Consider the following 20,608-nt stretch of genomic DNA (forward strand, 5'->3'; position numbering starts at 1 on the left):
GCACATTCCCGCATGGGCAGACGGCAGCGGAAGGAAAGCCAGCCTCGCTCTGCTCGGACCCGGCGAGCTAACCTCGAGGTGACTCTGCTCCCTTCCTCCACAGCAGGGGCCGGGTGGGGAGCTGCGATGAACGCGGGGTAGGGGAAACGGTGAGCAGTGATGGGAGGCGGCCGTGCTGCCCTGAGACACAGGGAGGGCAGCGGAGAGCGGTGGATGCGCCCTCCATGCCCCCGCCAGACACATGACTGCTGAGGAAGCTGGGAGCAAGGGCCTGATCCCTCTGAATGGCAAAACCAACCCGCCCCCCCACTGCCCCCGATTCTGTGACGGGGCCCCAAATGGCCCAGCCGGATCCAGCCCCAGCCCATACGTTGCGCATGCCAAGCAGAATTCCTCGCAGGACCAGCCACCCCTGAGGACTCAGCTTAGCCAGTGACGCCGAGACGTTCAGTGACGCCGAGACGAGCATCCGTGGATGAAAAGCTAACGCTGCCCAAGCCAGTTCCAGCGCCTGGCTCTCAGCTGACTGGGGGTGGGGGGACGGGGTCACAAGGGGCGCCAGGAGGGCTTGGGACAGCATGGAGCCTGGGGGTGGAATCTCCCCATCTTGTCTCAAGTCCCCGCTGTGACGCACCCTCCCCAGCCACCTCCCCGTGGCCTGATCCTCTGCCGGATCCCACCCCTTACACCGGCGTAAAGCCGGCCCAAAGCAGAGGGCGCTGACCCTGTCAGCTTCCAGGAACCATGCTCCAGAAGCCTGCCAGGGCTCGAAGGGTTAACCCTGGGATTCAATTGGTGAGTGCACCAGAGTGGGACAAACCCTCAACTGGCTTTGATGCCTCCCAGCTCATCCTCCATCCAACTCAGGGATCGACCAGCCAGCGCTGATAGCAGCAGGATCCCATCTGCAGCCAGGCAGGTGTATTGCTTAGTGATCTCTGCGGGGACCCATGCCGCCGCTTCACTGGCCAGACGCGCAGGGGAAAGCCAGCGGCACGTGGCCTCCAGGGGCGGGTGTGATCCCAGGACCACGCCAATGAGGGCGGCTAGCTGGCTTGGGCGGCAGGGCTGGGGATACCTTGTGCTCACTGAGGTCAGCCTGGGCCAGGATGGTAGTGACCAAAAACCGTCACCACCAGGTGGCTGGTCAGAGGCTGGAGTGAACTGAATTTGAAGGGGCTCAGCCCCGGGCCCAGTGAGCAGGCGTCCCCATCACTGGACTGGAACTCACGTCGGCAGACAGTCTGAGCCTGCATGGGATGAAATGCCTCCCCCAGCGCCTCGTGCTGCCCCAGCCACCGCCCACCGGGCAGCTCAGCTGCAGCATCACAGGCTGTCCGGAGCAGGGTTTCCGTGACGCCCAGCAGTGCCAGCAGTGCCAGCTAGCACGGGCCTCACTCAGTCTCCAGTCCAGGATCAGGGGAGCAGAGCAGCTCCGGGCACTGGCTGCACTTCACCTGTCTCTGGCACTCTGCCGCCCGGAGGCAGGCCCCAGCCACCCACCGTCTCCTCCTGATTTACCAGCTGGGGGGATTTTCAGACGTGACCTAACTCAGCTCCCGCTGAAGTCAACGGGAACCCTCCACCGGCTCCAGCGGGGCAGGCAGGCCAACCCCACACCTGTCCTAAGGGGCCCCGGACCGCAGTGTGAGCCCCCAGAGCCCTCCCCAGTCCGGCACTGGTCTGCGGCAACTGCCCAGCCGGGCGGAGGGGTGACTAGCTTGATGCCCACTTGCACTGATTTGTGAACACTCAGCCCAGCCCCAAGGTGCTCAGCCAAGGGGGCGAGTTGACTTCCCCCCCTCCCCCCCGTTGCAGTGGAGCTGGGCCCAGCTGTGGTGAAGTGCGGGCACCGCCCGTCAGGCCCCCTGCAGAAGCGGCACTTTCCCTGCAGGGCGTCACTCTGGGCGCCCACATGTCCAAGGGGTGGCGGGGATTTGCCGGGGGGCATACAGCAGCTCGGGAACAGGGCTCAGCTCTCCTGCCCCCTTAGCCCAGAGCACTGGGGACACGCTGCCGCCCTCCACTTCTGGGTTTGCTCGAGGAAGCTGGTGACACAGGCTTGGGCCCTGCGCTTTAAAGCCCCAGCGAGCCCAGCCATTCACTCACGTCTCCAGCTCCGCATTCAGCTCCTCCTCAAACTGGCGGGCCAGCTCGCCGGCGGTCTGGCTTTTCCAGTGGGCCACGCCGCTCTGGACGGCCTGCAGCTCGCTGGCCTTCTCCCGCAGCTGTTGGCGCAGCCTCGGCTGCTCCCCGCCCCTGGCCTCCGTCAGCTGGCGGCGCTGCAGGCTGGCAATCTCCTGGAGGTGTTCCTGCGGGATGAGGCCGGTTGGCACAGCTGGCCCCCAGCCTCACGTGCCCGTCCCCCACCCAACCCCGGGGGCCAGAGGAACTGGTGGGTGGGGGGCTCATCGTGTCTCTGACTCATGAAAGAAGCTAGACCCGGGTAGCGGCAGTGGCAGGAGCTGGAGCTCAAAGTTTGAGGAGGGTGGTTCAAATCCAGGCTCACTTCGCTCAGTCGGAGACGCCTTCAATCCAAAGCGGGGAGGCCTGGCCTGGCGGATGGAACATGGGCTGGAAGCTGGGAACCTGGCAGCCCATGAACAGGGGGGTGCAAGTGACCCCCCTCCACCCCGACCCAGCACAGTGAGGAACCTGACTGGACCGGCCCTGTGTAAATACACTCCAGCCTTTGGGCTGGGAAACAGAGCCCGTCTCAGGCACAGGGCACCAGAACAACTGTCCTCACAGGTGGGGAGATGCAACCCAGTTGGCTGCAGAGATCCGGGGGGGGGAAGGAAGGTGGCTGGCTCACCTTACCCTCCCTGGTGGCAAGGGTATGAGTCAGGAGCGGAGGCCACTTAGGGTCCACGCCCTTCCTCCCCGTCTGGAAGCTGCAGGGTCAGGGACGTGAGCCCCAGGTCTCCAGCGACGAAAGGGCCAGGCAATGGCCTGCTGTGCGACCCGGCCCAGGCGCACCATCTCTGCTGGTGGTGTGACGCACCGGGAACAAGCCCTGCTGCGCGCTAGCGGGAGGCCAGGCTGACGAGTGCTGGGCACAGCTCAGCCTCACCAGACGGGGGAATGGGAGAAGCGCCCGCCCGCAGGGCAGGGCCTGCCAGGGTCAGAGAGAGACATACTTGGATCAGCTGCTCCTTCAGGACCTCCAGGGCTTCCTTGCTCTCCATGTGAAGCTGCTCTCGCTGCTGCCTCAGCTCCCACTCCTGCAGGGGGAAGGGACTCGCTGCTGTGAGGGTGAAGTCACACCCTTGCTGGCCGCCTGCTGCCCGAGGGTGCTGCGGCTGGCCACAAAGGTGCCATTAATGGCTTCTCTCCTCCCCTCCCTTTCCTGCTGGCAGCCATCTGGTCAGCACGAGAAGCCAGGGCTGGGGTGCGCGGGGGGCATTCTGCTCAAGGGCCGGTCCCGGCGGTGACACCAGACACTGGAGCTCGTCTGTGTCACATGGAGCACTTAGGGAGGGGACGGACGGACGTTGCAATCCGTACGGCACGGGGATGCGGTGCCAAGCACACGGCACGTTCAACTCCATGGAGACCTCTGAGTCTGGATTTCAGCACAGCTGCTGCCCCCACCACAGTGCTGGTCACGGCTTGCCAGAGATGCAGGGCCCAGGGCATGAGGCCAACAGGTGCTGGTGGCCCAGGCTGGCAGTAACCCCAGGGGCACTGCTGGCTTTCTGTTACTCCAGCAGCCCCTAGACACTCCAGCTGAGATCGCAGCCCTGCCCCAACACAGAGTAAGACAGCCCCTGCCCCGAGGCGCTTACATACTAAATAGACAAGCGAGACTCAGGGTCCATCACCCTGGAGTCAGGCCACGGTGCCATCTAGACCCACATCCTGCATCAGGCACTGCCTGATGCTTCAGCAAAGGAAAAGCCCACAATGCATCTGTCCAGTTGTGCTGCTCCTCCTGCCTGTGTGGCGAGCATCTTCTGCCCTGAAGCGCGAGGACCCTTCCCCTAGCCAGCATAACCACCCGGGGCCACAAACCGCCCAGCCCCTTTAAAAGCCCCACCATGGCTCTGTGGGAAACGAAACGTTCTCACCCCCCACAGTTCTCTAGATTCACCTTCTCCTCCTGGAGGCGAAGCGCGGTGCGTTTCTGAGCCTCCACCTCCTGCTGCAAGGCTCCGAGGTAGCGCTGGGTTTCCTCGCTCACTCCATGCAGGAGCTGGAGCGCATGGCTGGTAGAGAGGGGAGATGGGCTCCTGGAGGAAACAAGCAGCAGTTTGGGACAAGAACCCAGAACGCACGTGTAACCCGCACGCGCCTCCACAGATCAGCAGGGGGGCCTGAACCTGGGCTCTCAAAGCGTACGTTTCTACTGCCTGAGCTAAAGGACTCAGAGGTTGCTGGAGCCTCATTCATCTCTATACCTGGACTAGATCCTAGAGGGGAACAAAGTCCAGCCTGTGTCAGTACGTGCTGCACTCACAGCTGTGCTCACGCAGGGGAAAGCCTGCTCGGAATGGCTCTGTCAGATTAACTTTCCTAGGGGAGATCCACGTTCAAGCCCTGGGCTGCCCCGGACCTTGGCCAGCATCTCTGTGTCTCAGTTCCCACTCTGTACAATGAGGGTAACAGAACCGCTTTCGTACACAGGAAGGCTGTGAGGATAAGTCCATTAAAGAGGGCGAGGCGCTCAGATACCATGGGGACGCACGCCCGAGCCAGCCATCCATACAGTGCTGTCCTCCCAGCTCGCCGGCCAGATGTAGCTACCTGGCATCTGCTCGTGGTACAGTGGCTTATTTGCAGCAGCCCCATTGGCAGATGGAGGCACCAGCCCTGGGATTTGTGGCCCTACCACCCTTGGGAAGCCCGGCAGAGACTCACGCCATCAGACAGCCTTGGGTGATTGTTGCAGGCCGTGTTGTTGTAGCCGTGTCAGTCCCAGGATATTAGAGAGACAAGGTGGGTGAGGTAAGATCTTTTACTGGACCAACTTTTCGACGCTTCAGCAAAAGGCAAAGAACTCGTCTCTCTCACCAGCAGAAGCTGATCCAATAAAAGATCCTCCCTCCCCTCCCAGCCCGGACTCTCTGGTGATGATTCTGACTTGTATTGGGATCACACCTGAGAGCCCCAGGAATGGAGCCGGACCTCACTGTGCAAAGCTTGTACAAACCCAGTGCAAAGTGATTGCAGACTCTTTAGGGCAGGGACCACCTAAGTATAAGACAAGAGATAACAGAGGAGACAGACGAGGGTGGGGAGGGTCCCTAGGAAACCATGAGATTATAGTGTGGCGATGGTAATCCCACTGTGGGGAGTTGACACCGCCAAGGAAAAGGGCAGCCAGTGGGTGGGGGGGGTGTGTGCGTTGGTTAAGGACATGCTCTCCACTTCAGCTACAGCTGGGAATGCTCCTACAGAAGCCTGGTGGCAACTAAACTTGCATCCACCAAGGGGCAGTGGAAACACCAGCTGTTCTCAGCAGGGGCCATGGATCCAGCCCTAAGACCATGATTTCCAGGATACAGTGGGTGAAATTCACTCCCGGGCATTGGGCCACCACGTAAAGCTAGGCTGGCCTGCCCAGAGGTGAACTTCCCAGGAAGAGCAGAACAAACGTAACTGAGCCTGCTTCCCACCGGTCAGCACTGGGCAAGATGACAGGGTTTGGGCCGCCAAAGGCATTAAAAGCCATGCAGCATTCAAGAAGTTAAAGGACCTCACCCCTGTGCCATCAGCCCCCCGGGAAGCAGGTCCTGGAGGCGCTGGCATGCCAAGCCAATCTCTCTGGCCAGGCAACGCTCAGCCTGCTCGGCGTGGGACTGTGCCTCCCGCTCCCGGAAGGACATTTCGTTCTGCTCAGTCTGCAGGAGGCTCCGCTCCTCCTCCAGCTGCTGCAGCCTTGCTCTCAGCCGGTCACTCTCACGAGCCCTCTCCTAGGGTGAGGGACACAAAACCAGAGAGGATTTAGCAACATTTCACTGCGAAGGAAATTTCTGTTCTTCCTGGACTCCCTGCTCCGTGCACTGCAGCACACCTGGATTACCGCGACCATGGGACTCTCTGCTCCACGCACTGCAGCACACCTGGATTGCTACAGCCCCAAGGGCTAGCTGTATGGCACATGTGGATGCAGCATCCCTTTCCTGTCGTGCAGATAATGTCGGTCTGTTCCTACCGGCTGGGAGGGCCCATTACAGCCAATGGCTCAGCAGGGGATGAAATCCATTCACAACACTCCAGACACAGACTCACTGGGCTAGGACAGAATGATCCATGTTCAAACAAGTTGGGTCAAACGGGGGCAGGCTTTTGGCCAGTGGCTTCCCTCCTGACCAGCAAGGGAGTCAGGTCTCTCTTGCTAATCCTCCCCCATGTCCCTGAGCCCCTGCATTCATCACTCCCCCACTCCCTGTGATCGGGGGCTGGCCTGGCAAACCGAAACATCCCCAACTCCCCACCTGCTCCAGCTCCTCACGCAGCCTCCTAAGTGCCTCCGTCTTCTCCTCCTGCAGCAGCACCCGCAGCTCTTCCAGCGCCTCCTGCTTCTCCCGCCGCAGCGAGCGGCCATGGAGCTCCAGCTCCTGAATGATCTGCAGCACAAGTCAGGAGCCTGCTGTAACATCCCCTGCCTTTCTCCAGCCTGACACGCACGTTAAGGGCAGGGTACAAGCCCCGTTACAATGCACTGGCTCTGCCACGAGTCAGTGGCCACACAAGGCCTATTCCACGTCCAGTGCAGGAAGGCCAGCTTAGCCTGACACACAGCTCGTACCTGGGAGACAGACCGACTGCAAAGAAACCAGCTACTGGGCCATTGCTCAGTGCAGATTCCAGCGCTGTACGGTCCGGTAAGCTGAGATGTGGGCCCCACTCAACTTTCCCACCCAGGCCTCAGTTTATCACCTGTAAAATGGGGCTGATAATACTTCCCTATTGGCCTCTCCAGCAGGGTCTGTGTAAGAGGGCTCGTTTATGTTTATAAACCGGTTTACAAATATAACCACTAAGTAATCCTCCACTGTGACAGACTGTACCCCAGTGACCACACCCTACACGCTGGTGTCATCATCTTTGTACAAAATATGCCTTGGGACGAATCATCTGAAAACTCAATATTTGCTAATCAATAATGTCAAGGCAAAATGCACGTAGCAGTGTTACATGTGACGTTAGCACTAGAAGCTGAAATTATGATTAAAAGTGTGTTTTCCGGAGAAGTCTGGGAGTGGTCAAACCAGTTCCTCATAGACAACACCCAAACTGACACCTCAGGCAGGTGTAAATGTGGCTGATGGGCCATTACATGCTAAGTGGCCATTCTTGGGCAGGAAAGGGAGCAGGGGCAAAAAAATCTATATCTTCAGCCTTGTCTACACCAGCACTTATGCTGGCAAAACTTTGTCACTCAGGGTGTGAAAAAAACACTCCCCTGTGCAACAAAAAGTTTGCCAGCATATGCGCTTGTGTGGACAGCACTATGTCGGCAGGAGACACTTTCCCACGCACATAGCTCCCGCCAATCAGTTAGGTGGTTTTTATTATGTCAACGGAAGGGTTCTCTCCCATTGTGGGTTCTCTCCCACAAGCGCTTTTACAGCGGCACAGCTGTACCGATACAGCTGTGCCGCTGTAAGTTTTAAGTGTAGCCTTGCCCTTCGCAAAGAAACACCATGGAGTTCCTATCCACACAGGCTGCCTGTTGCCTGACTCCCAGCTGGAAATGCTTCTCAAAGGGGGAACGGGACTATAAAAAGAAGGGTCAGGCACCCCAAGACACCCCTCCTCCTCCCGCTCTCTCTGTCCATTGCTTCACTGCCTGAGAAGGGACAAAGGAAGCAGCCATTGAACTGGAGAAGGGGTCCCAACCTAAGACGTTTGGTCAGTAAGGCTGTTGAGAGTGCGTGGTGAGAAAAACTTTGCTTTGACTTTAACGTGGTTTGTTAAGTTAGGCACCAGTTGCATTTTATCTTTATTTTTCTTGTAACCGTTTCTGACTTTTATGCCGTATGATGTGTATTCACTTAAAATCGATCTCTTTGTCGTTAGCAAACTTGTTTGATCTAACTCCGTGTGTTTAATATGAGTGTCTGGGAAACTCCAAGTGGGGTACCAAGTGTGCATATCATTTCTAATAAAGAAATACGGACTTTATATGAATGTGTATTGTCCAGGAGAGGGCTGGCCAGTCCAGGACCTACATTTCTGGGAGAAAAATCTGGGACTGGGAGTGTGTTGGGATCGCCCTGTAGGATAAGCAAGGCTGGTGGGAACCAAGGAGTGGCTGGCTGGCTGCAGCACACACAGACATAGCCTCCAATAAGCAAGTCACTCCCAGCTGTTTCAGTCCAGGCTGGAGGCTACAGCAGGGAAGCCGTGCAAGGGCACCGCAGATTGGAGGGTGGGGGTGACACAGCTACGCATTAGTCTGGATTGTACCCTGGGTATGTCACAAAATTATTAGCAATAATAATCCTGCGCCCACGAGTTCTGCCAGCACCGCACCATAATTCTGGAGCCACTGGAAAATTGCAGAATATTTTGCTAGCCAGTTTTTGATGCTACAAGCTCTTTCAAAAGGAATCATGAACATGGCACCTCTTTACTGCTCCTTGGAAAAGACGATTGTGCCAGATCTGCAGAGATAGAGGAACATTTAATTTCCTAGCTCTGAAGTGTCTTAGAAGTCAGAGTCTCTGCCACAAAGCAGTGGGAAGAGAGGTTCAGACCTTCTGCCTTCAACGTGGCTCTGCACAGGTTTGCTAAAACACAGCGCACCATGGGAGTAGGAGAAGCAAGCAAGACCATTGGCTTACCAGTTAAACATATGATAGCAATTTGCACTGACAGCACCAACCAGTGGAAGATCTCAAAGCACTTCCCAGAGGAGGTCAAGTATTATTATCCCTATTTTACAGCCGAGGAAACTGAGGCAAAGTCCCTGTCAAGACCGGGGTTTTTGGTTGTGTTGTCACACGTGTAGATTGCAAATTAACATCAATTAACCCACATGACTGAAAATGCAACTAGAGACTCTCCACAACGGTTTGCTGCTGGTGCTGGCTCATGCAATGCTGAGCCCTAGTGTGAACCACGAACAGGACCAAACAGTTGCGTCCTGGAACAAACCTTTACAGCTGAGTTAGCTAGCACAAGTTAGGGGGCAGCATGAAACTGCAGAGAAAGAATGGCCCAGCAGGTAGGGTGCTACCCTGAGAGATGTGGTTTCAAATTCCTGCTCTTCCACAGACTTCCTATGTGACTTGGGCAAGTCACTTCACCTCCCTCATCTGCAGTTTCCCCCTTGTACAAAGAGGAAATAGTTCTTCTCCGTGGGGGTGTCTGCACCAAAGACTGTGAGGTGCTCAGATGGACTGGGGAGTGTAGAAGTGCACGAGAGCTCAGAACTCAAGGCTGGGGCAGTGACATGCCCCAGGCTACGCAGTCAGTCATTGGCTTGAGCGGGGAGAGAAGCTGGCAGCTCTGGCTTCACTTCTGTAGCCAGCCTGTCTTTGCATTGGAGGATGAAGGTTTGTGGAGACACCAACCTTCTGAAGCTCCAGGATTTTATTCTGCAAAACTGACACCATCCTCCTCTCTTTTTCCATGGCCTCAGCATGCGCCCTCTGGCTCTGCTCTTCCAGCGTCCCACGCTGCTTCTGGAGCGCGTCCCTCTTCTCAGCTTCCCACTTCCTTTGCTCTTGAAGCAGAGCACTCTGAACCTAGGGGCACGCACAGGGGGCAACTGGGTGAGCTCCCCACAGGGAAGCAGAACAGAGTGAACCACTCCTGGGGGGCCCCATCATGTCCTGAGCTACTGGGCTGAGAAGCTCTGGATCAGGAGGAGGCATAAGGCAATGCCAGTGAGCCATGGATGGAGACACGGGAAATACCAGTGCAGGGACAGCAAAGGATTCTGTTTAGCACAGGCGGCAATGCAAGCTTCTCTCCTCATTGCTTAGGGTCAGGTCCAGCCTGCGGGCCGTAGGTTGGGCACCCCGGCTTAGGGGAACTTGGAAGTTAATTCAGACTGAGGTAGGGTGTGAATTTAAAGTGGAATAACAATGCCTGAATAACTCCACGTGTGGACGCTCTTATGCCAGAGGAGTGAACTCAATCGAAACAAGGCACTCTGATTCCGGAATAAGAGCATCCGCACCTGGTGCTATTCAGGGAGTTACTCCAGAATAACTCCCTATGTAGGCAAGCCCCGAGGCTGGGGCTCAACCCTGACCGCCAGCCCGCCCTAGCAGTGATGGAGAGGTTGCTAAGCAACCTGCCGACGCACGAGGGCAATTCCTGCAGCACAGAGGCCCGACCCAGCTCATTTCCGACAGTCCCCGCACGACAGCTGCACGGCAATGAGTGTGGGGAGCTGGCCAGAAGTCAGTGCCCTGGAGGAGAAAGGCTCCGCATTGCCTCCCCAGCCTCCTGCACCAATCAGTCGCCTTGGCGAGGAGCCGTCACGGACCGTACCGCCTCCTTGGCTTCCAGCTTCAGCTCTCTGGCCAGCTGCCGGGTGGACTCCTTCTGTAGCTGCAAGGCCTCCCGCTGCTGCAGACTCTCTTCGTCTCGGGCCTGGGCAGAATTGTAAAGAGAAGGCCGCTGAATTTTCTGCCCAAGCTGCTCCAGGCCCAGCTCTCCGTGGGCTGAAGGCGTGGGAGGGACACGAGCCGCCTACCCCTTGTGCGCCCCTCGTCCAGGGATTCTGGACACCGCTGTGGGCCTTGAACTCCTCAGGGCCAGTGCTGGAGGGAGGAACTGGGGGGATACAGGACCATCGGCCCATCTCCCTCCACGGAGCTCAGCAGTGGCTTCATGGGGAGAAAAGCAGGACAGGCTCTCCCAGCGCTGGGCTCCACAGGAGCTTTCGCAGGCACGGTGCCTGTCGGTGTCACACTCACAGCACCGCCTGGAGCTTCCCCTGGGCCAGCGCCGCTCCCCGCGGCTCAGCAGTGCCTCAATGACACAGCCAGGCCCCCTTACTCTCAAACGCCCTGGCTGCAGCCTCGCCCAGGCCTGCACAACTCCCCAGCAGAGCAGCAGGCCCCATGGCTCCACCTGCCCCGTGAGGAGCTGGGGGTCTAGAATCCAAGGTTGCAGAGTCCTGGGCAATGGACGCCTCCCCCGCCACTGGGAGCCATGGGAGGCAGCACCTACCAATTACTGGAGGGTCAGACACTGCAGAGCGTCCCACCCGAAGCGGCCAGAGCGGCAGAACCCTGGGGCCACCTGACTGGGCCACCCCAACTATTTAAACTATTGAAGCTGGCCCAGGGAGCTGTCTGAGCAGCAGTGAAGACTCCGGCTTCCTGCCGATGCAGACTTGCCTTTCGCCCCATCTTGCTCCTGCGTTCAATCCCGGCCCAGACTGGTAACTAGTCCCGACGCTGCCTTCAGCCCCGCTGATGCTACTGGTCTGGCCACCTGCACCCTGGCCATTATACAGGGAAGGACTGTTTATGGGAAATGCAGCTGGCCTGGCCAGTGTATGTCTGTCTTCAGCTTCCATCACTACAAACATCTGACCTTCAATTACGGCTCGCCATGTCCGCCCGCCTGGGCAGCCAGCTGCTGACCCTCACCATGGAGGAAGCATTGTCTGGTCATTAGAACAAGGCATGTGAGTTCTAGTCCCGGCTCTGCCTTGGACTCAGGCGTGTCTCTTTCCCCTCTCCCTGCCTCAGTTTCCCCCCTGTAGCATGGGGATAGTAGTACTTGCCCACCTCATGGGTAAAGCTTTGTTCGCCCAGGTTGGTACAGAGCATTGGGGTTACCAGGGTGGAAGGGCAGCGCTGGGGAGCTCAGACTCCCGTGTGTGGCGCACCACAGCCTGCTGCCAGGGGAATGGACAAGCGGAGCAAAGTCCAGGCTGCAGAGCAGCTGCGGCACGTGGGCAAAGGCCTCTTCCCTGCCAGCGAAGGCCAGAAATGATGGGGATGTAGGCACCTCTCCCAGTGTGCGCTGGAACGAGACCCCTCCCCAGGGGACTTCCTCTGGCCTATGTTATGCACAAGGCCCTTTCTGCATGTGTGTGTGTGCGTGTGTGTGTGTGCGTGTGTATAATTTCCCAGGAATTTATCTGCATTTGTTCCAAAATCTAACAAACGGGTGAAAATTGGTAAAACCAAAGGGCAGTGGGCAGGGGGGGAATATTCACAATGCAGCAGACGGGCAGCCTTGGCTGCTGGGACCTGGTTCCCTGCCCCTCTCGCCCCCTACTGAGCAGAGGAAACAGACGGGCTGTGCTGACGGCCAGGTCAGAATGGGGCTCTGTCTGGCAGGGGGCCAGTATTCACAGGGTGCATCCTTCTGCTCCCCTCCTGAGCCCGGCCCTTCAGAGCGGCTCTGTCCACTTCCCCTGTGAAAAATACCCAGGTCCCAAAAAAGCCAAAAATGTGGGTGAAAAATCAGTAAAATCCGGATACCGGCCTGTTCAAAACCCAAGACACCTCTGGAGAAAACCAGCAATTGCTGGGTCTCAGTTCTGCGGGATCTCAGGCCAGCTGATCAAAATGGTCCATTGTGGCCTTGGAATCCATGGCTCTGTTCCACGCATCCAGCTGGTCTGATTTCACCCTCCTTCAAACCATGCCCGTCTGCCCCGAGCTGGGGGAGCGGTTACCTTGATCACCCTGGTGAGATTCTCTACTTCCTTCTGGAAGGAGGCAACTTGATCCTGGAGGGCCCCGGCCTCCACCTGCTTCAAACTCTCTGCAAACTGAGCAGACAGGCACAAGAATGGGAAGCCTTTGCGTTTACACACGAGACTGGTAGCCCTTGAGGCTCTTCCTCTCTGCCGGGAAGGCCCTATGGACTCAGGCAGAGCTGGATGGAGGATTGGCTTTCTTGACTTTACAATGCATTTAATGTACAGACCACACCACTGCGTCACCCTTACATAGCTCTTCTCACCCATCCAGGTCAGAATGCATCACCTGCCCCACTGCACAGGTGGGGAAACTGAGGCACAGAGCAAAGCAGGGACATGCCCAAGCTCACAAACAGACGCTCTGTCTGCTGGACCGTGCCGCCTCCCCCCTGCAAACCCAGCTGGGCTCCTGGCCAAAGGGGGACAAGTCAGAGGAAGAGAGGAGACCTTTCAAGCCAGTAGGATATCCGACATGCATGAACTCATCCGCCACATCACGTGCCTCACACTGCTGAGATGCTGACACGTGGGGGGGGGGGGGGAGGCCTGCATGGAGGCTACTGGTGAGAGGGGCAGGGGCAGCCCTTGGTACCTGGGTGCCCCAGGCAGCCACCTGTCCTTGCAGCTACAACGTATGGAGGACAGTCACCACGTCAGCTCCACACACACCTGGAGGGAACACAGCACGTGAGGATGCAGCTGTACAATACAAACCTCCTGGAGCTCCCGCTGCTTCTGACGCTGCAGCTCCTCCCTCTGCCGGGCCAGCTCCAGCTCCTACGGGCACAGAAGACAGTACCCCAGCTAAGCTGCACACCCTGCAACCCAGCCCCAGCCAGCCCCCATGTGCCCTCATGCCAATGCCCAGAGCCCCATAACCGCCCAGCCACGGAGCCATGGCTCTGTGCTGCTGGCAAGACTCCTCAGCCTCAGCGTCCTGGCTAAGCTCCACTGTGGGTCATTACGTTCCTCCCAGCCAAGCTCCTGTCCTGTCCCTTTACCGGATCTAGGGCTCTCTTTCCCCTCCTGCCTTTAAACTGCTGTGCCGTGCCCTGCACATCAGCAGCTGCGTCCCTTCCAGAGGTGGCTGGGTTTCAGTGAAGGCTGAGAAGAAGGGATCTCTGCGCCGGCGTCCCTCTGACAGTGAGTGCTCTTCTTTCTTGTGAGCCATCAGTACAACAGCTACCCAGTTCCAGTCAGCGACACTGAGTGAACCCACTGCAAGCACTGGGGCTGACCCGGTGTCACCAGGGGCCCAGCTGAAAGATAGGGGGCTACACGGGTGTTTTGCCGGGCCATCACCAGTCACCTGGAGTACTGGCGATGATGTGTGAGAAGAAAAGAGCCCGGCTTGACTGGCAGATTCCCAGTTAATGTTGCAGGGTGGGCAGTGAGAAAAAGAATTTGACTGGTGAACTGGGCACATTTGATATAGAAATTATTGGGACAATAAACAACAGCATCTCATGACGCCTCTTTTAGCCATTTCCAGAGCTGTCCAAGAAAACAACTGTCTCATCTCACGTCCCATCCTCCTTAAACGTGTGTATATACAGTTCGATCTACCCAGACCCCTTTTTTCATTCTTAGTGTTAAAAGGATGAAGAAAATTCTGGTCCATGAGTGATTGGAAGGCGCCGAGTGATGCAATCAGCACGTTATTTCCTTGGAGATATTGAACAGCGACTAGGCCAGTCAGACCAGAGATGCAACTACTTTATCCTGGCAGAGCAGCCAGTCAGGCGGGAAATGCCAAGCTGCTCCCAACTGACTTATCAGAAGTCAATACTAGTTTGTTTTTTCCCCTGGGTTTTTTATGGCTTGCCCACACATGGAGGTATTCCAGAACAGCTACTGCGCTTTAAATTCACCTCTCTTACTCTGAATTAGCTTTCGGGTGTAGACAAGCCCTTCATTTTATCTCCCCTTTAAAATGTTGGCTGCAAAATAAACGTGTGACTCTAAAGAGGAGTTTCGTGATGCTGCTGTTGAGAGCGTATATAGCAACACGCACACAGACAAGGAGACTATCAAGATTTATTGTCCCCCTCCTGGTAAACACTGACCGACAGGAAGACAAGTTTAATATTTACTTCTCTCAGGTTGAAGCCAAACCCTCCTGCCCCCCTTTGGCCCAAACACTGCGGATGGGTGAGCTGTGTGCTGGTGATCTCCGCAGAGGGCCAGGAAGTCCGAGGCTGTCCCCATTCTGCCAGGTCAATGGCCACTGGAACTACACAGTGGGCAATCCAATGGCCCAGACTGCCCCAAAGCTCCCCTGCCTGTGGCCACACAGAGCGGCCTGGAGGAGCTGGGCCGCACACATGGTGCAAAGACTGCCGGGGGTTCCCTTAAATCCTAAACGGAGCAGCTCCCCTCCGTGACGGGGGGCAGGACCTGCACGTGTTTGAATAAACACCGTTCAGCTCGGCAGGGGGAGAAGAACAAATGAATGAGAAGAGCAAGGGGTCAGGGAACCTTCCCTTCACGCACGGCAAGACCCCCCGCCCAGTTCGGGCTGGGCCTGCTTAGGACCGGTACCTTCTCCTGCTGCAACTTCTCCAGCTGCCGGCTGTGTTCGCCTCTCAGGTTCTCCACAGCGCGTTCCTGCACCTCCTTCTCAGCCGTCAGGGCACAGACGGCCTCTCGCAGCCTCACCAGCTCTAGCTCCTTCTCCGACAGGAGCTTCTCCAGCGCAGAGAGTCTCAGCTCCTGCTCCGTCTCCTGCGTGTGGACGTCCTGGATCTGCCCACTCAGAGCTGCCCTCTGCTTCTGGAACAGAGAGCCCAGTGTAAGCATCGCAGACCGGCCTGGGCACCAAGGGGCTCTGCTGTCCCAATGCCTGAGGGGCTGACAGGGCTGCTGGCATCTGCAGAAACACAAGGCTGCAGGGGGAGCCGGGCGTCAGCGCATCCTTCAAACAAGGAAAGCTGTGTGAGGGAGCTGATGGGCAGGATCCCCTGGGGGGTTAATACGAGCAGGAAAGGAGTCCAGGAGATCTGGTTTTAAAGAAACCTTATTGAGGGCCCAGGAACAAATCATCCCGATGTGCAGATATGCACAATGTGCAGAAGAGCAAATATGGCAGGCGTCCAGCTTGGCTTAACAGAGAAATCTTCAGTGAGCTTCAACACAAAAAGGAAGCTTACACGAAGTGGAAGTTTGGTCAGCTGACCAGGGAGGAATATACATATACTGCTCGAGCAGGCAGGGGTGAAATCAGGAAGGCCAAAGCACAACTGGAGTTGCAGCTGGCAAGGGACGTGCAAGGTAACAAGAAGAGTTTCTACAGGTATGTTAGCAACAAGAGGAAGGTCAGGGAAAGTGTGGGCCTCTTACAGAATGGGGGAGGCAACCAGTGACAGAGGATGTGGAAAAAGCTGAAGTACTCAATGCTTTTTTGCCTGTGTCTTCCCAGACAAGGTCAGCTCCCAGACTGCTGCACTCACTGGGCAGCACAGAATGGGAAGGAGGTGAGCAGCCCTCAGTGCTGAAAGCGCAGGTTCAGGGCTATTTAGAAAGACTGGACATACACAAGTCAATGGAGCCGGATGCAGTGCACCCGAGGGTGCTGAGGGAATTGGCTGACATGATTGCAGAGCCATTGGCCATTATCTTTGAAACTCGTGGCAACTGGGGGAGGTCCCAGATGATTGGAAAAAGGCAGATATAGTGCCCATCTTCAGAAAAGGGAAGGAGGAGGATCTGGGGAACTACAGACCGGTCAGCCTCACCTCAGTCCCTGGAAAAATCATGGAGCAGATCCTCAAGGAATCCATTTTAAGGCACTTGGAAGAGAGGAAGGTGATCAGGAGCAGTCAGCATGGATTCACCAAGGGCAAGTCATGTCTGACCAGCCTGGTTGCCTTTTATGATGAGATGACTGGCTCTGCGGATGTGGGGAAAGCGGTGGATGTGATATACCTTGACTTTAGCAAAGCTTTTGATACGATCTCCCACAGTATTCTTATCAGCAAGTTAAAGAAGTCTGGGTTGGATGAATGGACAATAAGATGGATAGAGAGCTGGCTAGATCATCGGGCTCAACGTGTAGTGATCAACAGCTCAATGTCTAGCTGGCAGCCGGTAACAAGCCAAGTGTTGTTGGCTAGAACTGGTTTTGTTCAACTTCTTCATTAATTATCTGGAGAATGGGGTGGATTGCACCTTCAGCAAGTTTGCAGATGACACTAATCTGGGGAGAGTGGTAGATACCCTGGAAGGTGGGGATAGGATACAGAGTGACTTAGACAAATTGGAGGATTGGGCCAAAAGAAATCTGAGGAGGTTCAACAAGGACAAGTGCAGAGTCCTGCACTTAGGATGGAAGAATCCCATGCACAGCTACAGACTGGGGACCGACGGGCTAGGCAGCAGTTCTGCAGAAAAGGACTTGGAAGTTAGAGTGGATAAGAAGCTGGAGAGTCAGCAGTGTGCCCTGGTTGCCAAGAAGGCTAATAGCATATTGGACTGCATTAGTAGAAGCATGGCCAGCAGATTGAGGGAAGTGATTATTCCCCTCTATTTAGCATTGGTGAGGCTGCATTTGGAGAATTGTGTCCAGTTTTGGGCCCCTCACTACAGAAAGGATGTGGAGAAGTTGGAGAGAGTCCAGCGGAGGGCAACAAAATGATTAGGGGGCTGGAGCACATGACTTATGAAGAGAGGCTGAGGTAACTGGGCTTGTTTAGTTTGCAAAAGAGAAGAATGAGGGGGATTTGATAGCAGCCTTTAACTACCTGAAAGGGGTAGAGCATAGGGAGGATGGAGCTAGGCTGTTCTCAGTGGTGGCAGATGACAGAACAAGGAGCAATGGTCTCAAGTTGCAGTTGGGGAGGTCTAGGTTGGACATTAGGAAAAAGTTTGTCACTAGGAGGGTGGTGAAGCACTGGAATGGGTTACCTAGGGAGGTGGTGGAATCTCCATCTTTAGAGGTTTTTAAGGCCCAGCTTGACAAAGCCCTGGCTGGGATGATTTAGCTGGGGTTGGTCCTGCTTTGAGCAGGGGTTGGATTAGATACCTCCTGAGGCCCCTTCCATGCCTCATCTTCTAGGATTCTATTATTCTAAGGGGTGGAAGAGGCCAAGCACAGCCAAGTTCACCCTCTGCATATGCCAAGGCACGATTGGCCCCTCCAGATCATCCCACAGCGCAGCAGCTCCCCTCCTGCTCCAGCACAACCCTCGCGGTGCATCTGCCGGGGGTACCTGGAGATCTGCCTGGTCGCACGGCGCTGGTTCCTCCCCCACATTTCCAGCTCATTCCTCAGGCACTCAGGACCACTTTGCAAGGGGGAAGCGCCAAGCCAGCTGCCTCTACCAGAGGCCACAGCTAGGTCCTGGGCACCAGGCGTCACACTCAGTGAGCAGAGCCAGCAGGAGAGGAAAGACGGGGAGCAGGAACAAGGCACCCAAGCAGTGTGGCATGGGGCAGAAGGGGACCAGGCAGCAGGGGCCGAAGGGGCGAGGGAGGAACAGAGCAGAGGGGCGGGAGGGGAAGGGGAGACATGACAAAGAGCAAAAGGAGACAATGCGGGTAGCGGTTTTCATAAAGGATCGATCACTTGGTGCATTAGAGACAGTAAAGGGTCCATCAGCACCTGCCTGTCACGGCTCCACTGCATACTGGCTGTGGCTGCTGTGACCGGTGGGAGGGGAGGTGGGGTCTGGGCAATGACCCCTGGGAGGGGAGGCGGGGTCCAGGAGACACCCTGTCTAGTCAGGTGTGTTTCACAATATGGAAATAGCAGCAGACCTCGGCTGCAGGGCTTTGTCTCCCTCCAGCAATCACGTTCTCGTGTGTGTGTGTGTGTGTGTGTGTGTGTGTGTGTGTGTGTGTGTGTGTGTGTGTGTGTGTGTGTGTGTGTGTGTGTGTGTGTGTGTGTGTGTGTGTGTGTGTGTGTGTGTGTGTGTGTGTGTGTGTGTGTGTGTGTGTGTGTGTGTGTGTGTGTGTGTGTGTGTGATACAAAGAGGGACAGTTTTTTAAACCTAGCAAGCAAACCTCCCACCTTCCATGCCCCAGGCTCCTGCTCCCCTTCCTCCCCACGTGGAAACCACCTGATCTGAACCTGGGCTTCCCTCACCCTCTCCAGGTCCCTGAGCTGCAGTCTCAGTTGCGTGGTCTCCTCCTGCCGCGCCGTCCCCTCTGCCGTCCTCTCCTCCAGCTTGTTCTGAGTTTCCTCCAGGCACTGCAGCCGAAAGAAGGCACGCGATTCACGTTGTGTGGGCTAGCCCAGGGCCAGGCAGGAGGGCGTCACGCAGCTGCCGTTCAGACAGGGTGCTCCCCCCCTGCTCACAGCAAGGAGAGTCCGGTTCATTCCCACCAGAAGGTCCCAGGATGCAAGAGACACTGGGCTCTGCCCTGGGTTATATCTCAGCCACGAGCCACTGCTTTCAAGGGAACCCTCTCCCGTGTGGCCCGGAGAGAAGAGAACTATTTAGAGGGTGAACTCTTTGGGGCAGGGACTGTGTCTCTGTGCTTTGTCTGTGCAGCACCTAGCGCCCGGGGCCCCTGAGCCAGGACTGAGGCTGCTAGGTGTGACTGCAATACAAGTAGCAAGTAATATGACCAGGAGGCCCTCCCGGCTGCTGAGGAAACGGACAGCATCTGGAGAATGACAGGCATGTCCCAGATCTCCTTCACAGCACACCGGAGAGGGGAAGGACCCAGCCCGACATGGGGGTCCTTTGCTCTGCAGACGCCTTCTGCTTCCAGTGGAGTCTGGAAGGCAGCATCCAGAGCCTCCCCACCAGACAGGAGCCAGGAGCCGGGGTGCTCGCCTACCTCCTGCAGCTCCTCGATCCTGGCTCTGGCCGCCCGCTGCACGGAGAACAGCTCTGCCTTGGAGCAGCCGAGCTGGCGCTCCAGCTCCCGGCGCTCCAGGAAGGACAAGCTGCCCTCCAGGTGCCGCACGCGGGCCTTCAGCTCCTCCCGCTCGGCCGCCAGCGAGGAGACCTGGGAAATGAGCAGAGAATGGGATCACCCGGCCTCTCTGTCCCGCAGCGCTGCTTCCGGGCCTGTGGAAACGCAGCAGCACGGCCTCCCCACTGTGCAAGGACACAGATCTCCTTAGCCCTGCAATGGACAATGCAGTTTCCTCCTCCACCCACTGCCTCATCTCTCTGCCCTTCTCCCCTTTGCCTCCTGTTCCCCCTCCCACCCGCAATGTGGGCGCTGCTCCTGGAATCCCCCATAGGAGCCATCTGCCCCCCCCCAGCCACCCTTGGATCCCCACCCTCACCTCAGCCCGGAAGGCCCCCAGCTGGCCGCTGTGCGTGGTGGAGTGCTGCCGTCTCAGCGCGCTCAGCTCCTTCTCCAGCGCCGGCAGCTCCCGCAGGCACGAGTCCCGTCTGTATTCCAGCAGCAGCAGGTCCGCCCTGCGGGAAGGAGGGACCGACGCTCTCAGAGGGGTGGCCCGCTGCACCGCCACTCCGCTGAGGGTCTAGGGAGGTGCAGTCTGCAGACGCAACTGTCCCCGGCATGCACTGTTCCCTCTGGGTCCATGCAAGGGCTGCTGGGATCAGGAGGGAGCTTAGCCTATAGGGCATCTGGTCTCTGCGTGCCACAGGGCAGCTGCTCTCTGCTCCAACACAGGCAAGCCAGCTGTGGCCCCCAGACTGGCCCAGCACACTGCCAGCACGGCCCTCCGCTGGGCAGGGTGCCCTGCGTCAGTCACTGGCTGGGAGCGACCAGTTCTTGGGCCTGCTCCTGCTCCCACCCATGTCGACGGGCATTTTGCTATTGGCTTCAGTGAGAGCCTGCCCACGTTTGCAAGCCGACTCCCCCATTCCCCGTCCAGCATGGGCCTGCCCAGGCCCCCGGGCGCCCAACCTCTCCCCAGGTACCTGGCTTCATCTGCTTTGCACCGAGTCTCCTTCACGTGGGACTCCAGCATCTCTGCCTCCTTCTGGCTCTTCTCCAGGGCCCCACGCAGCCACTCCAGTTCCTGAACCGCGCCCTGGGAGCAGAAGGGAGGAA

The 20,608-nt window shown here is 57.3% G+C and overlaps 1 protein-coding gene across 1 annotated transcript; it reads right to left on the bottom strand.

Moving 5' to 3' along the window:
* Positions 1–2,105: 2,105 nt before the first annotated feature.
* LOC137154363 (trichohyalin-like) lies at positions 2,106–19,824 on the bottom strand. Its single transcript, XM_067549949.1, has 13 exons — positions 19,795–19,824; positions 19,415–19,585; positions 18,714–18,818; positions 15,173–15,403; positions 13,346–13,408; positions 12,605–12,700; positions 10,456–10,557; positions 9,468–9,701; positions 6,441–6,572; positions 5,704–5,915; positions 4,094–4,232; positions 3,141–3,224; positions 2,106–2,312 (listed from the first exon to the last, which is right to left on the bottom strand). The coding sequence occupies exons 1-13, from the start codon at positions 19,822–19,824 to the stop codon at positions 2,106–2,108; spliced, it is 1,806 nt and encodes a 601-aa protein (XP_067406050.1).
* Between the last annotated feature and the right edge of the window lie 784 nt (positions 19,825–20,608).

Source organism: Emydura macquarii, unplaced genomic scaffold, assembly GCF_026122565.2.
Source record: "Emydura macquarii macquarii isolate MOO-44397 ecotype Brisbane River unplaced genomic scaffold, CSIRO-AGI_Emac_v2 contig_1254, whole genome shotgun sequence".
Taxonomy (NCBI): domain Eukaryota; kingdom Metazoa; phylum Chordata; order Testudines; family Chelidae; genus Emydura; species Emydura macquarii.

What these genes read in the sequence shown, in the direction of transcription:
- LOC137154363 (XM_067549949.1), bottom strand. Translation starts at nt 19,824, where the DNA reads ATGGGGGATTCCAGGAGCAGCGCCCACATT. An exon ending in GGGGGGCTGATGGCACAGGG is followed by an intron (nt 4,233 to 5,703) that starts GTGAGGTCCTTT and finishes TGTTTCCTCCAG; the next exon opens with GAGCCCATCTCCCCTCTCTA. An exon ending in TGAAGGAGCAGCTGATCCAA is followed by an intron (nt 2,313 to 3,140) that starts GTATGTCTCTCT and finishes CTCATCCCGCAG; the next exon opens with GAACACCTCCAGGAGATTGC.